The 23,450-nt window shown below is 37.9% G+C and overlaps 1 protein-coding gene and 1 pseudogene across 3 annotated transcripts in view; one reads left to right on the top strand and one right to left on the bottom strand.

Moving 5' to 3' along the window:
• The window catches only part of Nhs (NHS actin remodeling regulator), a 332,316-nt gene that overhangs the window by 17,054 nt on the left and 291,812 nt on the right, over positions 1–23,450 (bottom strand). For all 3 annotated transcript variants that reach the window (XM_077107085.1, XM_077107086.1, XM_077107087.1), the window contains exon 3: positions 21,563–21,696. In XM_077107085.1, the coding sequence (XP_076963200.1) occupies positions 21,563–21,696 (134 nt within the window). The remainder of the gene's footprint in view (positions 1–21,562; positions 21,697–23,450) is intronic.
• On the top strand, positions 9,802–10,389 carry LOC143639288 (calcineurin B homologous protein 1 pseudogene; annotated as a pseudogene).

The raw sequence follows: 23,450 nt of genomic DNA, 5'->3' as shown, positions 1-23,450 counted from the left end.
GTGTGTGTGTGTATGTTTTAAATTTTTACATTTTAGTTGCAGATGGACACCATATAAAATATAATAACTAAATAATTATAATAAATATAATTATAATAAATATAAAATATAATAACTAAAATATAAAAATTTAAAACATATATAAAAATATATATACATACACTTAGTTGTGGATGGACACAATATCTTTATTTGTTTTTTTTATGTAGTGTTGAAGATTGAACCCAGTGCCTTGCGCATGTGAGGTAAGCGCTCTACCACTGAGCTATAGCCCCAGACCCTAAGAATATATAATTTTTAAAAAAGTAGTCAAAGAAATTTCTTCGATGGATACTGAAAGAATATTTTGAAAACCCAATCTTTCTTGTGGTATGTGTGTGAGAAAGTTCATTTCTTCACTTTTGTGCCTATGAACAAGTATTTCTCCAAAGATTTCAAGACTTCCCCTAATCTTTCTCTTAAAGCCAGAAGAAAAAATAATCTCTCCATTCCATATTTTACTTTCTTTTGGGTTTTATTTTATATGCTGATGGGGGCCTATTTTGCATCAAAACTTTCCAAAAGACATCTGTTAAAATGTTGTGGGTATTCCAGCAGGAAATGTTTTGAAAATTGGCTTTGGTTTGTGATCTAACTGATAACACATGGCATTTATAGCAGTCAACTTTCAGAGCTGATTTATTACTATCATGCTGTCTTACACATGAGAAATGTTTACTGGAGACTAGGTGTTACACTACATTTGGATACAGGAGTAAAACCTAAGAGCAAATATGTCCGTTGAAAGCCACATTGGATTTCTAGTGAGGCCATATGGGCTCTTATTGTCACTTTACCACAAGGTTTATTTGTCTTTAGACCAAGTCCCTGCATTCTTGCACATACTATGGTCCATCTGTTGAGATGGAGGAGCTCCCATCTGCCTCCGATTCTTCTACATAGGAGTGTGTGTGTGGATGTGTTATACATCAATATGAACTGCTTTGATCTTTCTCAAAGGCTTAAAGAAATCTGGCAATGCCTTCTTCACATGTCACTATTATTACTATGATGACATAGCACTTTTATTCCTTTGAGAGTGTCTCAACATCTCCCACTGGCTGGCACTGTGCTTTTTGTTCCAAATATATTTTGTGACATTTTAAATTCATCCTATGCTTCCTTCTTCCCTTCTTTTCAACTCCAACACTCACCAAGGTGAACAACCATGGGGCAAATGAGATACATAGAAGCTTAAGGGACATCCTATGCTTTTGCTATCCTAAGCCTTTCTTCCCTTCCAGGTGTGTCCTTTGTCACCACTCCCTCCCAGGCAGTTGGAGCCTTTAGCTTCCTCAAAGGGCCTGAATGCGGCATTCTCTCCTGGTGTGCCACCCCTTACCCAAGTGCCCAAACCTTTCCCACTGCACGCCGAGTCAGCTATGAGGCTAGAAAGAAGCCCACAGATGTACCCCTATGAAGGTGCTGAGAACCTTTCTTGGAAAGCCTAAGAGAACAAATCACTAAAGCAGAATTTTGGACAATGGTCATGGGTTAGGAAGGGAGATATTTGGGAATGGAGTTTTTTTTTTTAACTATTTCATATGTTCATATCTATTTTTTATATTTATTTTTAGTTGAGTTGGACACAATACTTTTATTTTAATTTTTATGGGGTGCTGAGGATCGAACCCAGGGCCTTGCACATGCTAGGCAAGTGCTCTACCCCTGAGCCACAATCCCAGCCCCATTCATATCTATTTAAAACATCAAAAGGCCCCAAAATTCAGGCCTGGGAAACATTCCCTTATCATTGATAAATCTGCTTTTCTAAATCCTGTTTCTCAATTCTCCTAAGAGGCACCTTGCAAAATATATATATATAAACACACACACATAAGTCTAATAGGCATATACAAAGGTACTTACCATTCTTATCCATTAGGAAATTCAAATGAAAACCACAATGATACACTAGAGTACACTAGAGGGGATAAACTGAAAAATATTAATAATACCCAGTGTTGGCAAAGATGTAGAGCAACTGGAACTTTTGTCCATTGCTAAGGGGAATGTAAAATGGCATGGCCACTTTGGAAACTTATTGGCAATATTTAATAACCTTAAACATATGTCTACCCTTTAACTCCCTCTTATATGAAAGTAAGAAAAATGAGTTAGTCTACAAAAAAGTGCATAAAAATATTATAGCAGCTTTATTGGTAAAATCCAAACAAACAAAATTCCATAAAAAAAACTCAAATATCTGCTAACAGCAGAATGGTAAACAGATTGCAGAACACGTATTCATACAGTAGACTACTATACAGTAATAAAAGGGAATACACTATCAATGCATGCAACAACAGTTTCAAAAAAGGATACCAGGGAAAAGAAGCCAGACAAAAAAGAGTAACAGATGAATGCATAAAGAAAATGTAATTTATATACACAATGGAGTTTAGCCATAAAAAAGAATGAAATTATGGCATTTGGATGGAACTGGAGACCATCATGCTAAGTAAAATAAGGCAGTCCCCAAAACCCAAAGGCCAAATGTTCTCTCTGATATGTGGATGCTAACTCACAATAGGGAGAGGGAGAATAGAAGTTCATTGGATTACATGAAGGGAGGAGGGATAGGAATAGGAAAGACAGTAGAATGAATCCAATGTTACATTCCTACGTTCATATATGAATACACCACCAGTGAAACTCCACATTGTGTACAACCACAAGAATAAGAACCTAATTAGAATGTTATACTCCATGTATGCATAATATCTCAAAGTACACTATATTGTCATGTACATCTATAAAGACCAAATAAAATGAATGAATAAATAAAGAGCACGTGCTTGCTCACTTTGGTAGTCATTTTGCATGTGAAATCTTCCCCCTAGTAAGCAAAGGCTTGAATGAAAATGGCAATGATGCAGTTTTCACCCAAAGAAAGGCTTTCCAAAAAAATGTGTAACTGGAAAAGCATCTCTCTGTCCTTTGTATCTCAGCTGGAAGGGACCAAAAAATCTTAGGGTAATGAAATGTGAAACAATTTTATGTATTTTAAATTTCAGGAACATTTTGTTTAATCACGTCCTATTAATAAAGCATTTTTACATGCAGAGCATAACAAAATTATATTCAGAGGCATTTGTGGAAAATAACCCCCACATGAATGGAAAAGAGGACAAGGACAGGGAGGCAAGGACAGAGCACACTTTATGCCAACTGGTCAGCTCAGTCACTTATTCCCGTCAATTGCTCTGTACTGTCAAGAAAAACACAAAACAGGGCCCACTGGACCATGATCACTGTGAGGTTGATGCCAATGAGTATCTTATTCATTCCCTGTGGCCAGCTTTGCCAATTAGTGGAGCCACTGCCAGGGCCACTGAGCTCCATCAGCCCTCAAAGGTTGCTAGCCCCACATAAAAGACATGAGTGAGGAAAAGGCAGGCCAGGCTTTGAAGTGCAGGGAAGAAAGAGTCTTTGAACTGACAAACAGCACAAATACCCTCACCCAAATCTGAGGAGCCAGCAGTGTGAGTCAACAGAAGAGCCCAGAGGTGGGAAGATTTTGCCTATTTATTTCCACTTTCAGTCAAGCTTTGCACTGGTAACTCAGGACAGATGTGGCAAAAGTGTATCAGGGTCATAGTTGACCTCACCACAGCCAACTTTTAAAAAATACAAAAGATAAGACCTTCTCACACACACGCTATGCACGTTCTACTTTTCCTGTTTTGCTTTTTTTTTTTTTTTTTTCTGAGTACAACTCTATGAATGTTATCTCACATATAGACTTGTGTTACCACTACCACAATCAGGACATAGAACTCTTCTATTGCCTTCCAAAATTCCCACACGCTATCCCTTTATGGTCACAGCTTTGCCCAACTCCTAACCCCTGGCAGCCACTACTCTGTTCTCTGTCACTATGGTTTTGTCTTTTTGAAAATGTTATATGAATGGAATCATACAGTATGCAACCTTTTGAGACTGGCTTCTTTCACCGAGAATAATGTCCTTGACATCTATCCAAGTCATTGTATCAATAATTCATTCCTCTTTATTGTGAGTAGTGTTCCATTGTCTGCCTACATTCTGAACAGTGAAAAAGTCTTGGGCATGCAAGAGAATGTCAACTTGAGAAAATTCTGTAGTGATGCATACAGACAAGTAATTTCATGGATTATTCCTCAGCCAGGCTAATATTTAAAAAAGAAAGAAAGAATTCCCAAAGTAAATTCTGCAACAAGGACTTTTCTTTATTTCTCATAATATTTAATATGAACCAGATTCACTGACTACTGCTTTCATTAGCTATTGTGCTGGTTATGAAGCTATTGTCTATCATCTGTCTCCAAATCTATTCTATACCCTGCCCTATGATGGTGGCACTCTGAAAACAACATTCCTTCCTCGCCAGTAGCTCCCATTAGGGTCTTGCAGTAGGGGTGTGTGAGACAGGCCAGAAAGCTGAAAGAGGAAGAAGGGATTTAGATCTTCTTGGTTCTCACTGCTTCTGTTGACATCCTTCCAGCACTGGTCCTTCAACCCAGTTATGGCAGCTGATTTCAGCTCTCATCTGTTTCCATACTCTCACAACCAGACCCACCATATCCTCTAGAGATACCAGGCAGACTCAGCTATCCAGTGCCCCTTTCTTAGGGGCCTACCAGCTCCATGAGATCCTTCTTTGGAGCTCCTGTGTCAGAAAGTATCCCCTACTCAGTGGTCTGGGTCCCAGTTTCTCAAGGGCTCTGAGTTTCAAAGCTTCCAAGGCACCCGTACCAGAAGGTCTCTCTTCAGAGGTCTGGGTTCTAGTGTTGTATGGCTGCTCCAATAACCCCTTTCTTCATCATTTTCCCCATCCCTCAGAGCATTTAGCTGTTTGTTACCATTACTACCTTGGTGTCATCTTATTTTCCAATTTGCCCTGTCTTAAAATAATGTCCCTATATCAAATTCTCTCTGTTAAAACAGCTGGTGTGGTTTGTTTTACTGATTGGGCCCTGCTGGATAAAATACATGGAACCAAGCATTCCCTCTGGCTTACCTGTATCTAAGGCATCTAAAGACCTCATTATTTCCAGTTTCTGACTCCATTCAGGAAAATACGAACTAGTGTGATGTCAAGATGATAATAATATGGCAGAGAGAAAATCTAAAATGGTCTCAAAAGCAAAGTGTTTTGGTGATCTTTGAAAATGGTACTATGGTCAATAGTTGTATCATTCCACTTGCCAGGTGCTGTGCTGATTTTTTTTCAAAGAAAAAAATCCACATCAGAATAGCAGGTATAGTAAAAGTCATCAGTTATTTACAACCAGTCTCCAAGATCCATCTACTTTCTGCAGAGACCAAACTGGTAAGTTAAATGGGAGGTATAATTGGTATCATTGCTCTTACAATCTGCTGTACTTGAGACTAACATCAAGCTGTTCTCTCCCTATTCCACCCAAAAGGAATTTCTAAAGACTGAGGAAATTAATCACCCTATTTTCATAAAGCACAACCTCTTCTGACTATGGTTATTTCTGTGATCAAAAACAGTTTCAATAATTTGATAGGATTGTGGAATAAATTCAAACACCTTAATCTGATAATTAAAATCTTTCAAGATTTGGCCTATTGAAGCATTACAGCCAGTACCCTCCATTCTTGCACCCCATGCAACGGCCAAAACAAAGAATTGGAACTAATGGACACATACCCCATAAAGATGGTTTACCCAGTCTGAAATCTTTCCTCCCATGTTCATATCAAACTTCTACCTACTTCTCAAAGACTTTCTTAAAAGCTACCTTTTCCACAAAGTTAAATCCTATATCACCCACTCCAATGCCACACACCAGTTATATATTCTTACCTTATAATCAGTTCAGTATAACTGGCTCTAGTATCCATGTACTCTGAATGACAAAGATTATGTCTGACTCATTTTGGTATCCTAATACTTATGAATTGGAGATTTTTAGTTATTATTTTTTTTCAAAATGAAGGAATGAATGAAAGGCCCTAAGTGGAGTGAGGACATTCAAGTGGAGATATTGTTTTGAAAGTACAAGATATTTTTTGGAGAAGCAGCATAGTTTGGCTGTGGTCTATGATCTGTGCAGAAGATTTGTGGGCAATCCATCTGGAAAGTTACATTAGGATCTGAATGTAGAGAATCTGCAGAGTTAGGCTAAGGAAGTGAACTTATTTTGTTAGGCCGTATGGAGGAATGGAAGGTTCAGGATTAGGTAAGAATCTGTATGTTAGAGATCCTCATGCCATGATTAGAGTTTTCTTTTTCTTTAATATTCTTTTAGTTGTAGATAGACACAATAACTTTATTTTATTTGTTTATTTTTATATGGTGCCAGGGATCCAACTCAGTGCCTCACACATGTTACGCAAGTGCTCTATCACTGAGCCACAACTCCAGCCCCTAGAGTTTTCTTAACTGGTTTAAAGAAGCAAAATATCTAAGATAAAGGGAAACACCTAAGCTGAAGCAAGAGATCTAATTTGGAGGGATGGGATCATTCATAAACAGAAGTTCATAAAACAGAGGTTGCAAAACTAAGAAAAGCTTTTTTTAAAAATGTGTGTATGTGTGTCAGCTTTTTTTTTTTTTTAAGCTGTCAATGGACCTTTATTTTATTTATTTATATGTGGTGCTGAGAGTTGAACCCAGGGCCTCACACATGCTAGACAAGTGCTCTACCACTGAGCCACAACCCCAGTCCTGGGAAGAACTTTTACAAAAAAAAGTAAGATTTATCTAGGATGCTATGGGTACATATAATTCTTTTATAGCAAAGAATAGGCTTGACCAACATTTCTCGATCCCAACCCTATTGTAAACTAATAGAATACTGAAGATCTCTAATATGAACCCATGGAGAAAGGGAAAGATGGGAAAGGATAAATAAATGAAAATAGAGCTGTGAATGGGAAAGAGAATGAGGTAATGAGAATATTCCAGAGCTTGAAAAATACTATTGAATGTGCCTCCTGCCAGCTTTGGTCTTTGATCTTTTTTCCTGGCTCAGAATTCCATTCTCAGTCTTCTAATTCCTTGGGTTTTTCTTAGAAGTTGCTTTCTCATTAGATTCATTTTTTTCTTGATAGAAAATGGAAGAATCATTGCTTATTGCTTTGGACTATGAATAAGAGGTCTGGGTCCTAGTTTGAGAGATTTCCTCCACTTATTTCCCAATCAGGCTATTGGAATGTCCCCTGTCCTTCAAATGTATCTCCTTGGAAAGAAAAAAAAGTGTGATTTGACATCAGTCTTCTATTTTAAAATCCCTGGTTGCCACAGTATGACAAGTTAAAAACTATTCTCAGGCTTTGAAATGACAAAGAACTCCTGATATTCTTTCCTGGCTAATTTTATCAAATTTGTCAGAGAATATAATGATAAAAACAATACACCGGAACAAGTTTGCTGTTAATCCTGATAAGAATTTAGGCCTCATTGTTCCTCTGGAAACTAATCAACTTTTGCCACAGGGTCTCTATCTCATGCCAAGCATCTTCATCCTCTCTCCTAGAGACCATAAGACACTTAGTCTTTGGATGGCTCTGATGAGGCTTGGAGAGATTCCATTCAGAAGGGGATGAAGGTGAACTGCTATGACAAACTGATTCCACACTGTGAAATGGGAATCTATGCCATGACAATGTGCTTGGAGGCAAAGTGTCCAATACTGTAACAATTTCTAATCACCTTAGATTAGATTTTCTATGGTCTCCTAGATTTTGCTATTTAAAATTTAAAAAGTTCTGAACTAAGTATTTTCTAATTGAACTTAACTTCTTCTGAAGACATATACTCAATAATAGATACTGGTGATATAAATTTCATCATAAAAACTGAAATACCCACGGCAATGTGTCTGTGTGTGTCTTTAACTTTCTATTTGGAAATAATTTTAGACTTACAGAAAAGGTTATAAAAGAGTAGACAGCTTCCCATATACTTTTCCTAATGTTAATGACTTATATGGGCATAGTATATTTATTGAAACCAGGAAATTAACATTGAAAAATACTGTCCACACTAATCTGAATAGTATCAACTAATATAATCTGTCTTTAAATTTTGCCCTTTTTTTCCATACTGATGTCCTTTTTGTCCTCAAAGGATTCAATCCAGGACTACATATTGCATTTAGTTGTCAAATCTCCTTAGTCTCCTTCAATTTTTGATAGTTCCCCAGTCTTTGTCTTTTGTGACCTTGATGTTTTTGAAGAGTACTGGTCAGTTATTTTATAGAATATCATTTGATTTGGGTTTTTCAAACATTTCTCTCCTGATTAAAGTGACTTTTTTTTTTTTGGCAAAAGTCCCACAAAAGTGTCCTCTCAATGCATCAGATCAGGAGGTGCATACATAAGTGTGACCTATTACTGATGATGTTAACTTTGACCTTTGGTGAAGATAGTGTCTGTCAAGTTTCTGCAGCTCAAGTTACTATTTTCTCTTTGTAACCAACAATTATATTATGAAGAAAAACATTGCTACTATGCAAACGTCCCAATTCTCAGCATACTTTCACCCACCTAACTTTAGCATTCATTGATGACTATTGCCTGCAAAAATTATTACTGTGGTATTTGGCTAATGGTGATCTTTTCCCCATCATTACTTCTACATTTATTAATTAGTATTCTGAAATGAAGAGCTGGACCCCTCCCATTTATTTATTTATCTGTCCAATTTATTTATATCAGTATGGATTGATGGATATTTATCTTGTCTGTGTTATAATCCATTACCATTATTTATTTTATAGCTCAAAGTGTACCAGATTTGGTCACTGGCATTTCCTTTAAGTTCTCTCCATGCCCTTTTGACATGCCCCCTATTATTTTTTGAGTATTTTCTTACTTTCTGGTATCACAAGATAGTCTAGGCTTATCTTGTATTTTTCCCTGACCCAGCCCTGGAATAAATCTTTTCTCCAAAAGAACCCCCTTATTAGAGAATCTTATTTGGAAACAAGATTTAGACATTAGATGTCCTCAGTGTTATTAGAGTGCCATAGCTCCTAAGGCCTTCTCAGATGACAGAGCTAAACAATATAGATCTGCATACTGAGAGAAACAGAAAGTGTGATGGTCCATTTTCAGAATAGTATTCAGCCTTAATTGGATTCAGTTGTAGCCCTTCCTTTTTGCCCGCCCTAATTCTAAAATTAGCCAATTGTATAGATTGTAACCCAGAACACCTCCAATCAGAGTGAAGGGCAGAACTGCATTAGATATAAGCAGGTGGACTGCTCGCTCAGGCACACTTGTTAGCCAGGTTCCAGTAGCTCATGGCCCTTCTGCCAGAAGTAAAGGTTTGCCTTGCTCACCCACTTCCAAGCATGTGTTTTATTTCTTGTGGCATTTGGTTGTTTCTAATAATACTCATGCACACACATGCATTCACACACACACACACACACACACACACACACATTTACTCTATATCTATCCATCTATCTTTATCTGTATGTATACATATGTGAATATGTGTATAAATTTATACTGGCACTTTAGATTTCAACCCAACACCAAAGCGTTCTTTTTAGACTCAACTCTTATTTGTATCTCCTTTCTCCAACAGTGAGATACTTGGCTGGCATAATCCACAAAATATTTATTGATTTGCTCAGTTTTGGTATACATATAAAATAATTTCAGAATTGCTAGTTCATTTCCTTGTAAAAATAAAGTTACTAATTAGGGTACAATATTTTTAAACAATTCTTTCTTCTTTTAGCTTTACCCTGTTGCTTCTGGCAGGGTCGCTCCCAGAGGAGTTCCTGGGTCAGGATGGGATCTCAGGCCTCTATGTTACTGAGAAATGAAGAATTGGAGGCAATTAAGAAGGAGACTGGCTTTTCCCATAGTCAGATTGCCCGCCTCTATAGACGGTTCACTACCTTGGACAAAGAAGAGAGTGGATCTCTCAGCCGGGAAGATTTCCAGAGGATTCCAGAACTTGCCATCAACCCACTGGGAGACCGGATCATCAGTGCCTTCTTTCCAGATGGAGAAGACCAGGTGAACTTCCGTGGATTCATAAGAATTTTGGCTCATTTCCGACCCATTGATAATGATGTAAAGAACAAAGATGTGATTGGATCCGAACCACTCAATAGCCGAATCAACAAACTACGCTTTGCTTTTCAACTATATGATTTGGATAAAGATGACAAGATCTCCCGCAGTGAGTTGTTACAGGTGTTACACATGATGGTTGGAGTGAATATCTCAGATGAGCAACTGGGCATCATTGCAGACAGGACCATCCAGGAAGCTGATCAGGATGGAGATGGAGCCATATCTTTCACAGAATTTGTTAACATTTTAGAGAAGGTGCACATAGAGCAGAAAATGAGCATTCAATTTCTTGATTAAAGCAGTGAAGCCAAATTGTTCCCTGCTCTCTAGTACTTAAGAACTAGAGCTTGAGAACCCTCTGTCTACCAGCCCCACTTCTACCCTATCATTGTCCTCCCCCCAAATATTGCTTGCTGTTGGCTGTATGACAACCTGAGATATTCTCTATCAACACAAAACTGCCTTTGGTGTGAAGAGGGTGTTATGGAATGTCTCTTCAGTATGCATTCACTGATGCTCCACTTCCAAATATCATTTCCCTTGTCCTACTGCTGAATGCCAGATGTCCATTTGGTCTGAGAAAATGAGAGGAGTAACTACGCCGAGAACCAAACAGCCAAGCTCTTTCATGGGATGTGAACTATAGCCATGCTGCCTTCTCCAACAAGCCTTTGGCATTGCCTCCAACTTTTCCCATGTGTTCTCTGCTTCCTGATTCTTTGTCACCCAACCTATCCTTTGCTGGTTCTTTCAGTCTCCTTGATTTTTATTAGCTCTCCAATTCCCACTGATTGATGTGGCACCCCACATCAATAGCCTATTAAATATGTTTCTAACTTGGCAATATACTTCTATGGTCTGCAAGTTTTTATTTACCTTTGCTCATAAATCAGTCTCTAGGATATTGCCTCCCCAAGGGCTTTTCAGGAATCAACTCTTCTTTGGGAAGAATGTAACCTCTGTTCCCTGCACTCTCTTCTGTCATCAAAGGATTGTTTGATGGAGATGGTCTTCTTGGGAGGTAAGGTGTGGAGCCACATTTTCTCGGTGGCTCACTCAGGTCACTCTCCCTCCAGCCTCTGAGCCTTTACATGCACACCTATGTGGCAAACCTTGTTACTGCACTGTAGATCCTTCAGAAAGCAGCCATGTGTATGCCAGTTTGTTGGGGGCACCATCACCACCAGAACTGCTGCTCTGACCATATTCTTGGGGACTTTCTCATGGGTTTTTGAACAAAGAGGCTGGACACCCTGAAAAGCATCCTGCTTTGACCCTTCAGTGTTATGGGCACTGGAATTCTTTTCACTTCATGTTCCCAAGTAGATTACTGCTAAGCAAATGCCCAATTTGTCCTGTCTGAGATTTCAAGATTGTCCTCCATATCTTTAAGACTTTCACACTTGGCAAATGACTATGCTGGAAGCTGTCATCGGCTCCAAAAAGAAGTCCAAAGCATCAAATGTATTGTGGTTTAGCTGCCTGGTTACAATAGCTTCCTAGCTCCTTGTGTAGATTACTGCTAATCTCTTAGAAACATGAAATTTGGAATTAGTGGCACAATCTGAGGTGGAACAAGCCTTTGAGCAAGCCAGAGTAGCTTCTTTGCCAAAGATTCAGGCTGTTGACATCCCAAAGTCTGTCTATTTAAGTCTCTTCATTTGTGTATCTGCCCTTGGCCATCTTTTCCCTGACCCATTGCTTACTTGCTTGCTTAGGAAGGAAAATGTATACACAATTCTTAAGGAAGGGAATGGCTAAGGAATACCACTGCAAAGGGATGAAGAATGGATGGAGACCAGGGAAAGGGATGGCCAGGCAGGATGACTTGAGATAAATGAATGAAGAATTCTTTTTGAAGTATCACTCTGACTTTGTGATCAAGTCATATAGGGATTGCATAAAAGGGAAGAATTGTTTAATAGTCATCTGTTAGTTACTTCACAGGCTCTTTAACTTATGTATGTAAAGATCTTGAGTTTACAGCTTTCACTCTTTTGGCTGTATAGAAAACTATTTTAATCCATGGTTGTGTCTCATTGTTTCACTTAAAATGGTATCCATGGATCCATCAACGAAACAAAAATACTGATTTCCAAAGTTATTAAGGTTAGCCATCTTCTGTAAGGTGGTTATGTTATTTATGTTTAGTTTGGCTTATTTGTTACTATTTATTTTCAACTTTGGGGTTCTCCTCACATTCTGACTGATGTTATTTATTTATGGAGCATATTATAACATTACCTGGCTCTAATGAGCCACACAAAAAATACACTCAGAGAAATGACACTCCTTCTTGACACTACTACTAACCCATTACCATTCCCTCATTCTTTTTTTTTTTTTTTTTTGGTACCAGGGATTGAGCCCAGGGGCACTTAACCACTGAATCACATCACTATCCCCTTTTTAAGTATATTTTATTTAGTGACAGGGCTTTGCTGAGTTGCTTAGGGCCTAGCTAAGTTGCTGAGGCTAGCTTTGAACTTGTAATCCTCCTGCTTCAGCTTCTGAAGCCACTGGAATTACAGGTGTGAGCCACCGTGCCCAGCCAGTTCCTCATTCTTACTAACCTATCCCTATCTACCTCTTGTAGGCAAATCAGTGTCATTAGTTTCTAGTTTATCCTTCTTGCAGCGGTCAATTTGCTATGCTTGTTTTGAAAATTCGAGTTTGTTCCAATGTGATTGATATGTTAAGAGAATGATTTGAGCATAATGTGAATTTCACATTTGTTTATGCATGATTTCATACATCAGAAACTCTAGGTGAATGCAGGAACTGCACCCAGCTGAACTATCCTGTATGAGAATACAACACTTGTGCACGCACAACATGCACCCCCAACACACTTCAAATATCTATCGGTACCCCAGTTCACCCTGTATTAGGATCCCATTCAAACCTGGTGTTAACAACCTTCCCTTCAATTTCAAATAACCCTCCTTCCACTGCTTCCCAGTAACTGACAACCGCAGCCCCTCTGATGCTCACTCCATAAGCAAACTTCAGGGTTTCTTTTCTAGGTGAAGTGCCAATTTACTACAGTGTTTATGGTTTATGTATTTTCTTTTCTCCTCCTCTATTCTTTCTTTATTCTGGGGATTTAACCCAGGGGTGCTTTACCACTAGCTACATCCTCAGTCCTTTTTATTTTTTATTTTGAGACAGGGTCTCACCAAGTGGCTTAGGGTCTTCCTAAGTTCCTGAGGCTGGCCTTGCCTCAGCCTCCTAAGTTGCAGGGGTTACAGTCATGTGCCACCACATCTGGCTTATTTATGTATTTCTTAATAATTTACCATGATTTCTATCTGTGTGTGTTTGGAAAGAGAGGGGGGAGGGAGGGAGGGAGAGAGGGAGGGGAGAGGGAGGAGGGAGGATGGAGGGAAGGGCCGGAGGGGGTGAGGTATGGAAGTAGTCTTTTAGTGTTGTGCCCCTAACTGCTTTCCCCATAAACCTTTGGTTTTTATTGTGTAGTTTTGCATAGTGGGAGATTTTTAGGGATGCATAGGTTGTATTATTGCAGAACTGACTCTATTCTTTTACGAAAACAAGTAGACACCTGTTTGTTTTCATGTACCCTTCTTTCTAACGTGAAGGATTGCATAGGATAGACGCTCTTGGTTTTGCCTTTTTCACAAAACAGTATGTCCTAGAAATCACTCCATATTAGTTCATAAAGATCTTTCTTGCTAATTTATAGCTCCATTTGTGTGGATATCATGTTGTTTACTTCATCACTCTGCTATGTACACACATTTTGGTTGTTTCTAATATCTTGTAATTGTAAACAGTAGTGCAATAAATAAACTTTTTGTATTATTGGAAGTGTATTTTTAGTGGGATTGCTGGGGCAAAAAGAAAGTATATCTGTAGTTTTGTTAGATATTGCCAAATTGTCCTCCAGATAGGTTGAACTGCAAATGGTAGACCAGTAATGTATGAGAGTACCCGTTTCCCTAGGGTACACCAAGAGAGCATGTTGTCATATTGTTTTTGTCATATTGTTGTAATATTAATTTTTGCCTATCTAATAGGTGATAAATGGTATGTCAGTATTATTTGCATTTCTAATTATAAGTGAGTTTGAACAATTTTTATTAAGTTTAAGAAATATTTTTAACTGGGTGTGGTGGCACATACCTGTAATCCTAGAGGCTGGGAGGAGGATTGTGAGTTCAAAAGTCAGCCTCAGCAACTTAGGGAGGCACTTAGCAACTCAGTGAGGCCCTGTCTCTAAATAAAAATAAAAAAGGGCTGGGGATGTGGCTCAGTGATTAAACACCCCAGGTTCAATCCCAGGTACCAAAAAAAAAAAAAAAGTATATTTTTCCTGAATTGTCTATTTACATCTTTCACTCATTTTTTTCTTCTAGATTTTTGCTCTTTATCCCTCAATTTTTCAGAGTATTTATCCATTAGAGATATTAGCCTTTTTTCCATTGCACAAATTTCTCCCAGTTTTCCAGTTGTATTTTACATTGTTTATTGTGTTTGAGAATGCAAAAATATTTATTATTCAAATTTATCAAGCTTTTCCTTTATTGCATCTGTACTTTGAGTGACTTAGGAAGGCTTTTCCTAGGCTGAGGTCAAAGAGTAATTAACCATATTTTTTTTCTAGTATGTATATGGTTGCATTTTTTATTCTTAGGTCCCTGATCCATTTGGAATTTAGTTTTGTTTATGGTGGGAGGTATGCATCTAATTAAATGGTTCTTAATGAGGTGTGATTATAGCTCTCACAGAGAACATTTGGTGTCTGGGGACACTTTGGGTTGTCACAAGTCATGAAAGGAACACTACTGACCTCTAGTGGGTAGAGGCCAGGGATGCTGCCCAATATGGCACAGTGTATCAGCTGCTAAGAATTATCTGCCCCCAAATGTCAATGGGCTATCATTTGTGTAATTGATACCCTGCTGCCTTACTGAATTCTTTTATTGCTTGAATTAGTTTTATCATTGATTCTTTAGGATTTGGGGGTATACTGAAGCCAGAATTAGACAGTCAATATAGATAGGTAAATCAAGTCAAGTCAGATCAAGGAGGCCAATTTGAGTGAATCCAGGAAGTTGGAGAGGGATTGAAATGCTAATACCTTCAGAGCCCTTCCTCCACCCTTATCAAGATAACCCGCCCCTGCTACAACCAGTTGCTAAGGTAACCTGAATCAGGGATTGTCCCTCCCTACAGGGAGTTGTCAATTATACCCCTTCTGGCCCAGATCACACTACCTTGGCCTCTCCAGCCCCTGTCTTTCTCACTTTTTGACCACCCCACGGAGCATTTCCTGGGCCTAGTATGAGAGAGGAGGGCCTAGTATAAGGGGAGGAGAGCAGGAAAACAAAGGAAGCCTAAGATCTATAAAAAAGGCAGGACCTCTCACTTCTTTGGATACTATGGGAGCTAGAGCTCCCTTTTCCCTCCTGAGAGAAGTCTATGTTACCCCTTTTTAAATAAACTGCTTCACGTGCTTACCCCGGCGTGCTTCTCTAATGCTATATTTCAACATGTGAGAGAGCAAAACTCATCACTGATAATCGGCGGTATTAATGCTGTATATTTCTGGTATAATATCTTCAGATAGATATGAGTTTACTTATTCTTCTCCAATTCTTATGCCTCTAACTGATTTATCTTGTCTAATTGCATTGATTAATACCTCAAATACAATGCTAAACAGTAAGAAAGATAGTGAGCACTCTTGCTTCTTCCTGATTTTAGTAGAAATGCCTCTACTGGTTCCCCATTAAGTAAGGTACTGACTTTCTGACTAATACATATACCTTAAAATGATAAATATAAAAAAAAAATTTTTAAAAAGCCAAGATCATTGTAATGTCATGTGTAGCTAATTTAAAAAATTAAAAACAAAACTATAAATATAATAGATATCATTTCTATATAATATATATTTATATGCATATGTTATATATACATATATGTAATATGAATATATAAAATTTTAATGAAGTATCATTCAATTCCTATTTTCTCAAGTCTTTTTTTAAGTTAAAAATTGATATTGAATTTTGTTTAAGGTTTTTCCAGCATCCATAGAGATAATCATATAGGGTTGCCCTTCTTGGATCTGTTATTATGTATAAGACACTAATAGATGTCCCAACATTAAACCAACCTTCCTTTCCTGAAATAAGTTCTATTTAGTTATTATATATTAATTTCTTAATGTAATGGTATATTTTGTTTGCTAAGTAATTTAGAATTTTTGAATCAATAATCATAAGTGATATCAGCTGCAGATATCTTTATTTTTTTATGGGCTGCAGTTTAAGTATCATGAAAGAAACAGGGAAATTTTACTTCATTTTTAATGCTCTGAAACAATTTATACAGCATTGGGAGTATATGGACTTTGGAGGTTTAATCAAATTCCTCTGGGAAACCATCTGTGTCTGTGGCATGGCTCCTTAATAACTTCTGTTTCTTCTATGGAAACAAATTTATTTAAGTTTATTAGTTTAATTTCACCATTTTTTATCAGTGCATCACAGTCCAGATATCTTAGTTTACTTGTTGGCAGGGAAGGAGTAATTTGTCCTTCAATTTTTTCTTTTGTCTTTTCTCCTTCATTTCTAGTTGCCAAAGGACATATTTTTCTTCTTTTTTTGCCTTTGATCTCCCCCAGAAGAAGCTTTGTATATGGAAGACTGCTTTTGTAAAGTATACATATTTTAAATCTTCTTCTGGTAGCTTGTATCTATTTGGACTTTTAAAAAGTATTCTCAGTCTTAGGGTAGATTTAATGTTTTCTAGAGGTTGTTTTTGGTCAACCTTAAGTCCCACTGTTAGTTCCCCTCTTCTGTATAGTTTTATTGAATCTGCCCTCCCTTACCTTGTAACAAGAGGAGACACACTGATACTTGTTTTTCTTTTTTATTTAACAGTTAATTTGGTGTTTGGGCATTCTCTATCCTCAAATAATGCTGATGGGGTATTTTGTGCAGTTTTATTTCCCCTATCTTGTCCTACACCAGTTCTGAAGGAAACACTGGGAGACGGGGACCTAGTATAGTACCATTGTCTTCAGCAACCTGGAAGTCTCAATGTGTATTTTGATTTTTTTTAAAAAAGATCTGTTCAACTGCCTCTAACAAGCAGCTTTCTGGCCATCAGCACTGTAAATCTAAAGGCTATTGAGAACATAAAACTACTGCTTCTTACCAACAAACACCGCATGGGCCACCTCTAATGGCTGGTATTAAGAGTGAAAATCCATGGTTGGATTTTCAGAGAGTAGGCTACCTGTTCTTGCTCTGGCAAAGGCTCCTTGTTTTGATACTCAATTGTTATTCTCAGTTTCACCACAACCTAGATGAGAAAAAATTCTCCAAGAATTCTACCTGGAGGCAAAGGAGTTACAATAAATGGGTTTTTGCTTAGTACATGAATACATCACACTGAGACACCCTTTTCTCTCCTTACCCCCAGAACCCCCCACCATAATTAGTATCCTGCCACTTACAAATTCATTGGAGCCAAAAGTTCAATCATGTGGACAGAAGTTGATCCCAGGCAATTTCTCTTTCATGTTGCCCTTGGGATAACATTTTTACTATGAACTTTTTACAATTGGCTCCCAGCCTTGCCCAAATAACTCTTTAGGCCCTTTACCACTCTAAAGCTGTGTTTTCTGTGTTGAATTAAAAAAATGTTAAAATATTATGTGAAAATATGGATTTAGAAACATTTGTTTCAATCCCTTCCCTGTAGCCAGATCCACAATAGCCTCATGTTCCAAAGAAATGATCAGAAATTAATTTCCTAGAGGTTAAATATCTAGCAGGGCTGGTCTCTAATAGGAAACAAATATATAGTCTCTGGCTATAAAATTTCAGAATATATTAGTAGGATGGAAGAGATACTATCATTTTAGGGATCCTTTCTCTGAAATTACCTCTTTTACCACCTTTTCCAAGGGAGGACTCCCAGATGGGCTTTAATTAGATATACCCCTTGATTTTTTAGCTCACAGCGTTTTAAGCTAAATTGGCTACTCCAGTTTCTTGTGAGTTCCCCTCGGAAAACTTCTGATGTAAATTAATCAACAAGATATTAAGCATCCCCTCTTCCTACTTGTGGGACCTGTGGGGTTAACTTTGGAGCATTGCCAGATGTCACCAGACAGATGTCTCCCTTGGAAATTTAAAATATCCCATGGTCCCCTTAGGAGTTCACTGCAGTGCCCTAGGGAATTTCAGCACACAGTTTGGGAACCACGGATATATAGCTTTGCATACTTTTCTCCTAACTCCTTCTCTCTCTCTGTGTATACTGTACACTCAGATGTTTTTGTGATCATACTATATACAATTTTATAAACTGTTTAAAAATCCCTGATCATGAAACATAAATTTTTTCCATGTCATCAAATATTCTATGTCACAATTTTTGATATTCCATTCATATATAAATACATACACACATACACATATATCAGGATTCATTAAATTAAGCTCCTATTGTTAGAACCTATGGTATCTATAACTCTCTTTTGCTATTATAAACAGTGCCTTGATGAACACATTAATAAATAAATCTTTACATACACCTACTATTGCTTTGCAGTAAATTCCTAGATATAGAATTGCTGAATCAAAGGGTATAAATGAGTTTTGCCCTCAGAAAATGGTGTAATAATTTATTCTTCCAGTCTTTTTTTAAATATTTTTTTTTTTTTTAGTCGTAGTTGGACACAATACCTTTATTTATTTATATTTATGTGGTGCTGAGGATTGAACCCAGGGCCTCGCACGTGCTAGGCGAGCGCTCTACCACTGAGCCATAACCCTAGTCCACGTCTTCCAGTTTTAATTGTGAGTAAACATTACAGGCTTTTAATTTGCTGGGAAGAATTTTAATGTAAATGGTTATAGATTAAGATATCCAGATATTTTAGGCACTGTGCTGAGCACTTTCACAATATGATATAATCTTATTTATATAACATCATTAATTCTTAACAATCTTGTAAAGTTGAAATTATCATCCCTGTTTTACAGATGAAGAAATGTGGATTTTAAAAAGATAAAATATTTTTTTCCAGATTATACAACCAAAATGTATAGCTGGGATTTAAATCCAGTTAGACCTATGATCTTATCACTATGTCACAGATAGCTCAACTACTTGAACGGCAAATCATCATCATCATCATCATCATCATCATCATCTTAAGGCCTGAAATTTCTGGAATACATCAAGCACTGTTCACATGTTTTAACATATTCACATGTTTTAACATATTCAGGATCATACAGCTAGGATGTGATAGAGCTGGTATTCAAATCCAGGCAATGTGGCTTCACAGATTATGCCAGTAATGACCAAAGTATGATAGCTGGTAGAGTTGTGGAAGACTACATCAGAATCTTACCCTGAATGATTTTTTTTAGATGAAGAAAAATGGCTTAATTAAGTCTCACAGATGAGTGAATGAGAGTTACTATCTAAGAAAATTTCTATCCAGCAATTTTCTAAAAACTATGAATCTAGGAATTTGGCTGTGAATTTCCTGTTCTTACATATCTGAAACCTTTATTCATTCAGCAATATCCAGCTTTATAAGTGGAATGCATAGAACCATGCTCTAGCCAGTTTCTAAGGGACACGACTCGAGTGGAAATTCTTCCAATGAACTTGGTGACCCAAACTCCATCGGAGAAATGAAACCAAATTTCCCCCAAGTTATTTAGAAATGCTAAATATTATCCATTGAGATGGGCAAATTTTCCAAAGTAGTGTCTTATTGATGACCCTGACTTCAATGTTTTTTGGGTAAATGAAGCACCCTCATTGCTACTCATTATTTTAAGGCTTTCCTATAGTCTTACTTTGGTATTTAGACATTATTAAAATTATGCAGATTATGAGAAAGGGTTATATTTTTATGTCGTTTCTGTAAACACTCAAAATTCTTCTCTCTTACCTCCCTGCACAAGAAAACCAACTTAATGAGCCACAAAACATTTTTTAATGAATGGGAAAAATATTTTTAGTATTTTTATGCCAAAAATGCCTCATTAAAAACAAATGCTTTGGCAAGCAGATTTGAGCTTAATAAGAACTTCTGCCGAGCAGGGCCTTTATAACAAATCACTAGCATGTGTAACTGCTCCATCAGAAGAACGAGAAAACCATAAGAGGCTCTCACCTCCCTTTCTCATCCTTGGGCTACATCACAGCAATGTAATGAGTGTGACATGGCACTTAGTGTGCACTTAAGGAGCACTGAAGGACATAGAGCCTGCTGCCTAGCTGCAAATAGGAAAAAAATGTCTATATATGTCCAATATCGCTCAAAGTCCTAATGGATATGTTATATCATGAAAATTCATTTAGGTGAAATCTGTTTTCATCTAGATGTTTGCTTATCTTGGTACATGAATATTCTGCACTATTTTGTGTATTGTACAATCCATAAGGGTGCAGGGTTGAGAGTCCTATGTACAAATTTAATTTCAAATAAAAGCCTCAATTTGTACTGACACCGTGGTAGCTTCTTTAGACTTTGGGCCTCAAAGAATAAGAAAGCAGAGTGCAGACATGAAGGCAGGCAGTATGGGCTGATTTGGTCACAGAAACCATTGTTCCTCACTTTAATGACACCCATCTCAGAGGCATAAGGTACTCACTTGTCCCCATTGAGGCCCCAGAAAGCACATCTGGGGTGACATGTTTGCAAGTAGCTCATAGTGTTTGCAGGTATTTTGAGCCAGAATCAGCTTTATCATCTGTGACCTATGCTTGGGGTTACAGCCATATTCACCCCTCCTGGATAAGGGTGAAATCACCAACAGTGATGACCTTACCAAGGTAGAAAATTACCCTGGAGAATGATCCTCCTTTGTAGAATGAGAAAGCATGAAATGATGACACAATTTCTCTTCAGGTGGTGATTTTCCACATCACTTAAGTTCTTCTCCAGCTTTTCCCACTGAGTCAGCCATGTTATCACTTGACTAATAGTAACAGTAGTTGTGGTTGACATTTATGGAGGTCTTACTCTGTGTCAGTCAGTCACTGTGCTAAGCTCTGTCACACGCATTATCTCATTTCATCCTCAAGCCCTGCAAACTCAATACTATTAATTCCTCCATATTACAGATGAGGGAACTGTGGGCAAGGAAGGTAAATTACTTGCCCTAAATTCTTTAGCTTGTAAGCAGAACTGGGATTCAAAGTAAATTTGTTTTCTGGCTTTAAGTTTCTTAACTAGTATTCACTGCATTGTGCAACCAGTTAATTACAAAATATATCTATCCCTAATCTATTTCCCCATAGAGGCATTCCTTTCAGAAATGAAAGGGGGAAAATGTATTTGTTCCTAAGTGCCATGGTTTGCTCTCCCAGTCAGCTCAGCTCCTTCACTGGGAGGAAACTGACTCCCAAGACACTCATGTTTCCTGGCCAGCAAGCACCGGGCTGCAGTGGCCATCAAGCTTACCGTTAGGAAGTGGCGGTCCTTCACCTCGCGCCTCCTCTGGCTGTGAGCTGGAGGGTAGGCTGGCAGTGGTGGAGCAGCGATGGAAAGAGGGACAGCAGCTCTCTGCTCTCGGCGATCACTTCGGCTCCGGTGTTCTAACAGGGCAGAAAAGCAGTAATACTGAAATACACTTAGCATTTTCAATTTCTCTTTTCCCCTAGGGAGTATTAGCAAAAGGCTGTTAAAAAGAGTCATCTTTTATGAAGCTATATTATTTATATGCCAAATCAGATTTTCAGAATGGTTCCTACCTAAACTTTCACTTATGATCAGCGTCAAGTTAGATACATCCATTTCAGTGGGTCCATCTCATAATCTTTGTAGAACATAGCTTACTTCTGAGTGCAGTGTGCCTCATTTCAAAACAACATGAGTATAAAAAATGTTGAAGACAATGGTGAAAGATCTGCTGCCATTAATGCTGGCATGAAAGTAGAAACAAACATATTCAAAGCTGCCTAGGCTGGGCCCTGGAGCCAGCTCCCACTGGCTCAGGGGAACTCACTGCTCTGAATTCAGGAATTTGTGTGAGTCATTTTTTCAACGGTTGGTACCTGGAAATAGACCATGGTGGGAGTATTTATATCACAGAAATTGGTAAGTGCTACACAACAGGGCTTTTATTTATCTTATCATATTTTTTTTTCCCAGAAAACTGGGTGACCAGCACATAACTGTAGCCATCTAAGCCCTGTCACCCACACATGAAACTTAGAGTGCTTTGAAATCCTGAACTCCCAGAAAAAGTAAGGCAATCCCAATGGCAATGTTTGTCTGATTTTGGAACAAAGCTATCATTTGTTTATTTTATTTTATTTTATTTTTTATTCTAACTTGTTATATATGACAGCAGAATGTATTACAATTCACATTCAAAGCTATCATTTGAAAAAGCTAAGTATCTATGTGTGGGATTAAGGGATCCTGATTGTATTCACTGAGATAAGGCCCTGTGTTGATCCTCAGCACCACACACACACACACACACACACACACACACACACACCAAGAACACAGTTTAGTAGCTGTCCAGTATCTTATGTGCACCTTATCAACAACCCCACCAAATGGGCACTAATGCTCTCCCTCTTTTATAGATACCCAAACAGATTCAGGGAAGGTAAGTCATTGTGGAGCTGGGTGGTACAGCCTTAGCTCAGTGTTTTGCTCTTGACTACTACTTAACCTGCAGGTACTGTAAGGTCCCACTGCACCTCACTCATTGGAGCAAGACTATTTGATTATAATTACATTTTACCACATTCCAATTCTTTGAATAATGATACCATAAAATAGAGTATTTGGTAACATATAAGATACTACCAAGTTTTCTTTCTTTTCTTTAGCTAGTAAACAGAGCTAAGATGAGCCTATCGGGTAATGTCAGCTGCCCTATCATACCCATTTCTATACTTGTGTTGATAAAAATACCATCTCTCCATCTTTTAGTCTCTTTCACTAGAAATTGGCCCCTGGAAGAGAGAGATAATGTTTCATTGAGCTTTTGAACACAGGTTCTACAGTGCTTGTTACAAAATAGATTTTCAGTGTGTGTTTGTTGAGTGGCTAAATTAACAAATTAATGCTTTTGTTAAAAACCCAGTTTTTAAAAAAATTGCAGTGCATTCCATATTCTGTATTTATTCTATAATTATAATGGGCTTTGTTGGTGGGACTCTCATTGTTAGGTGCTTCTCTGAGTCCCATTGCTTGTTTTGATCCACTTCCCTAATGCCGTTCAGATTCTTCTGATTCTCCTTTGCTTTATTCAGTATGCTTAGTGGAACTAAGCACTCTCCAGCTTTCTGATTTTTATATCCATGTCTGATGTGGCTGTCTGTGGGCCTCA

The sequence above is a fragment of the Callospermophilus lateralis genome, chromosome X (assembly GCF_048772815.1).
Source record: "Callospermophilus lateralis isolate mCalLat2 chromosome X, mCalLat2.hap1, whole genome shotgun sequence".
In the NCBI taxonomy this organism is placed as follows: domain Eukaryota; kingdom Metazoa; phylum Chordata; class Mammalia; order Rodentia; family Sciuridae; genus Callospermophilus; species Callospermophilus lateralis.
Note: the sequence above shows the minus strand (reverse complement) of the source record. Positions and strands in the feature narration are given on the sequence as shown.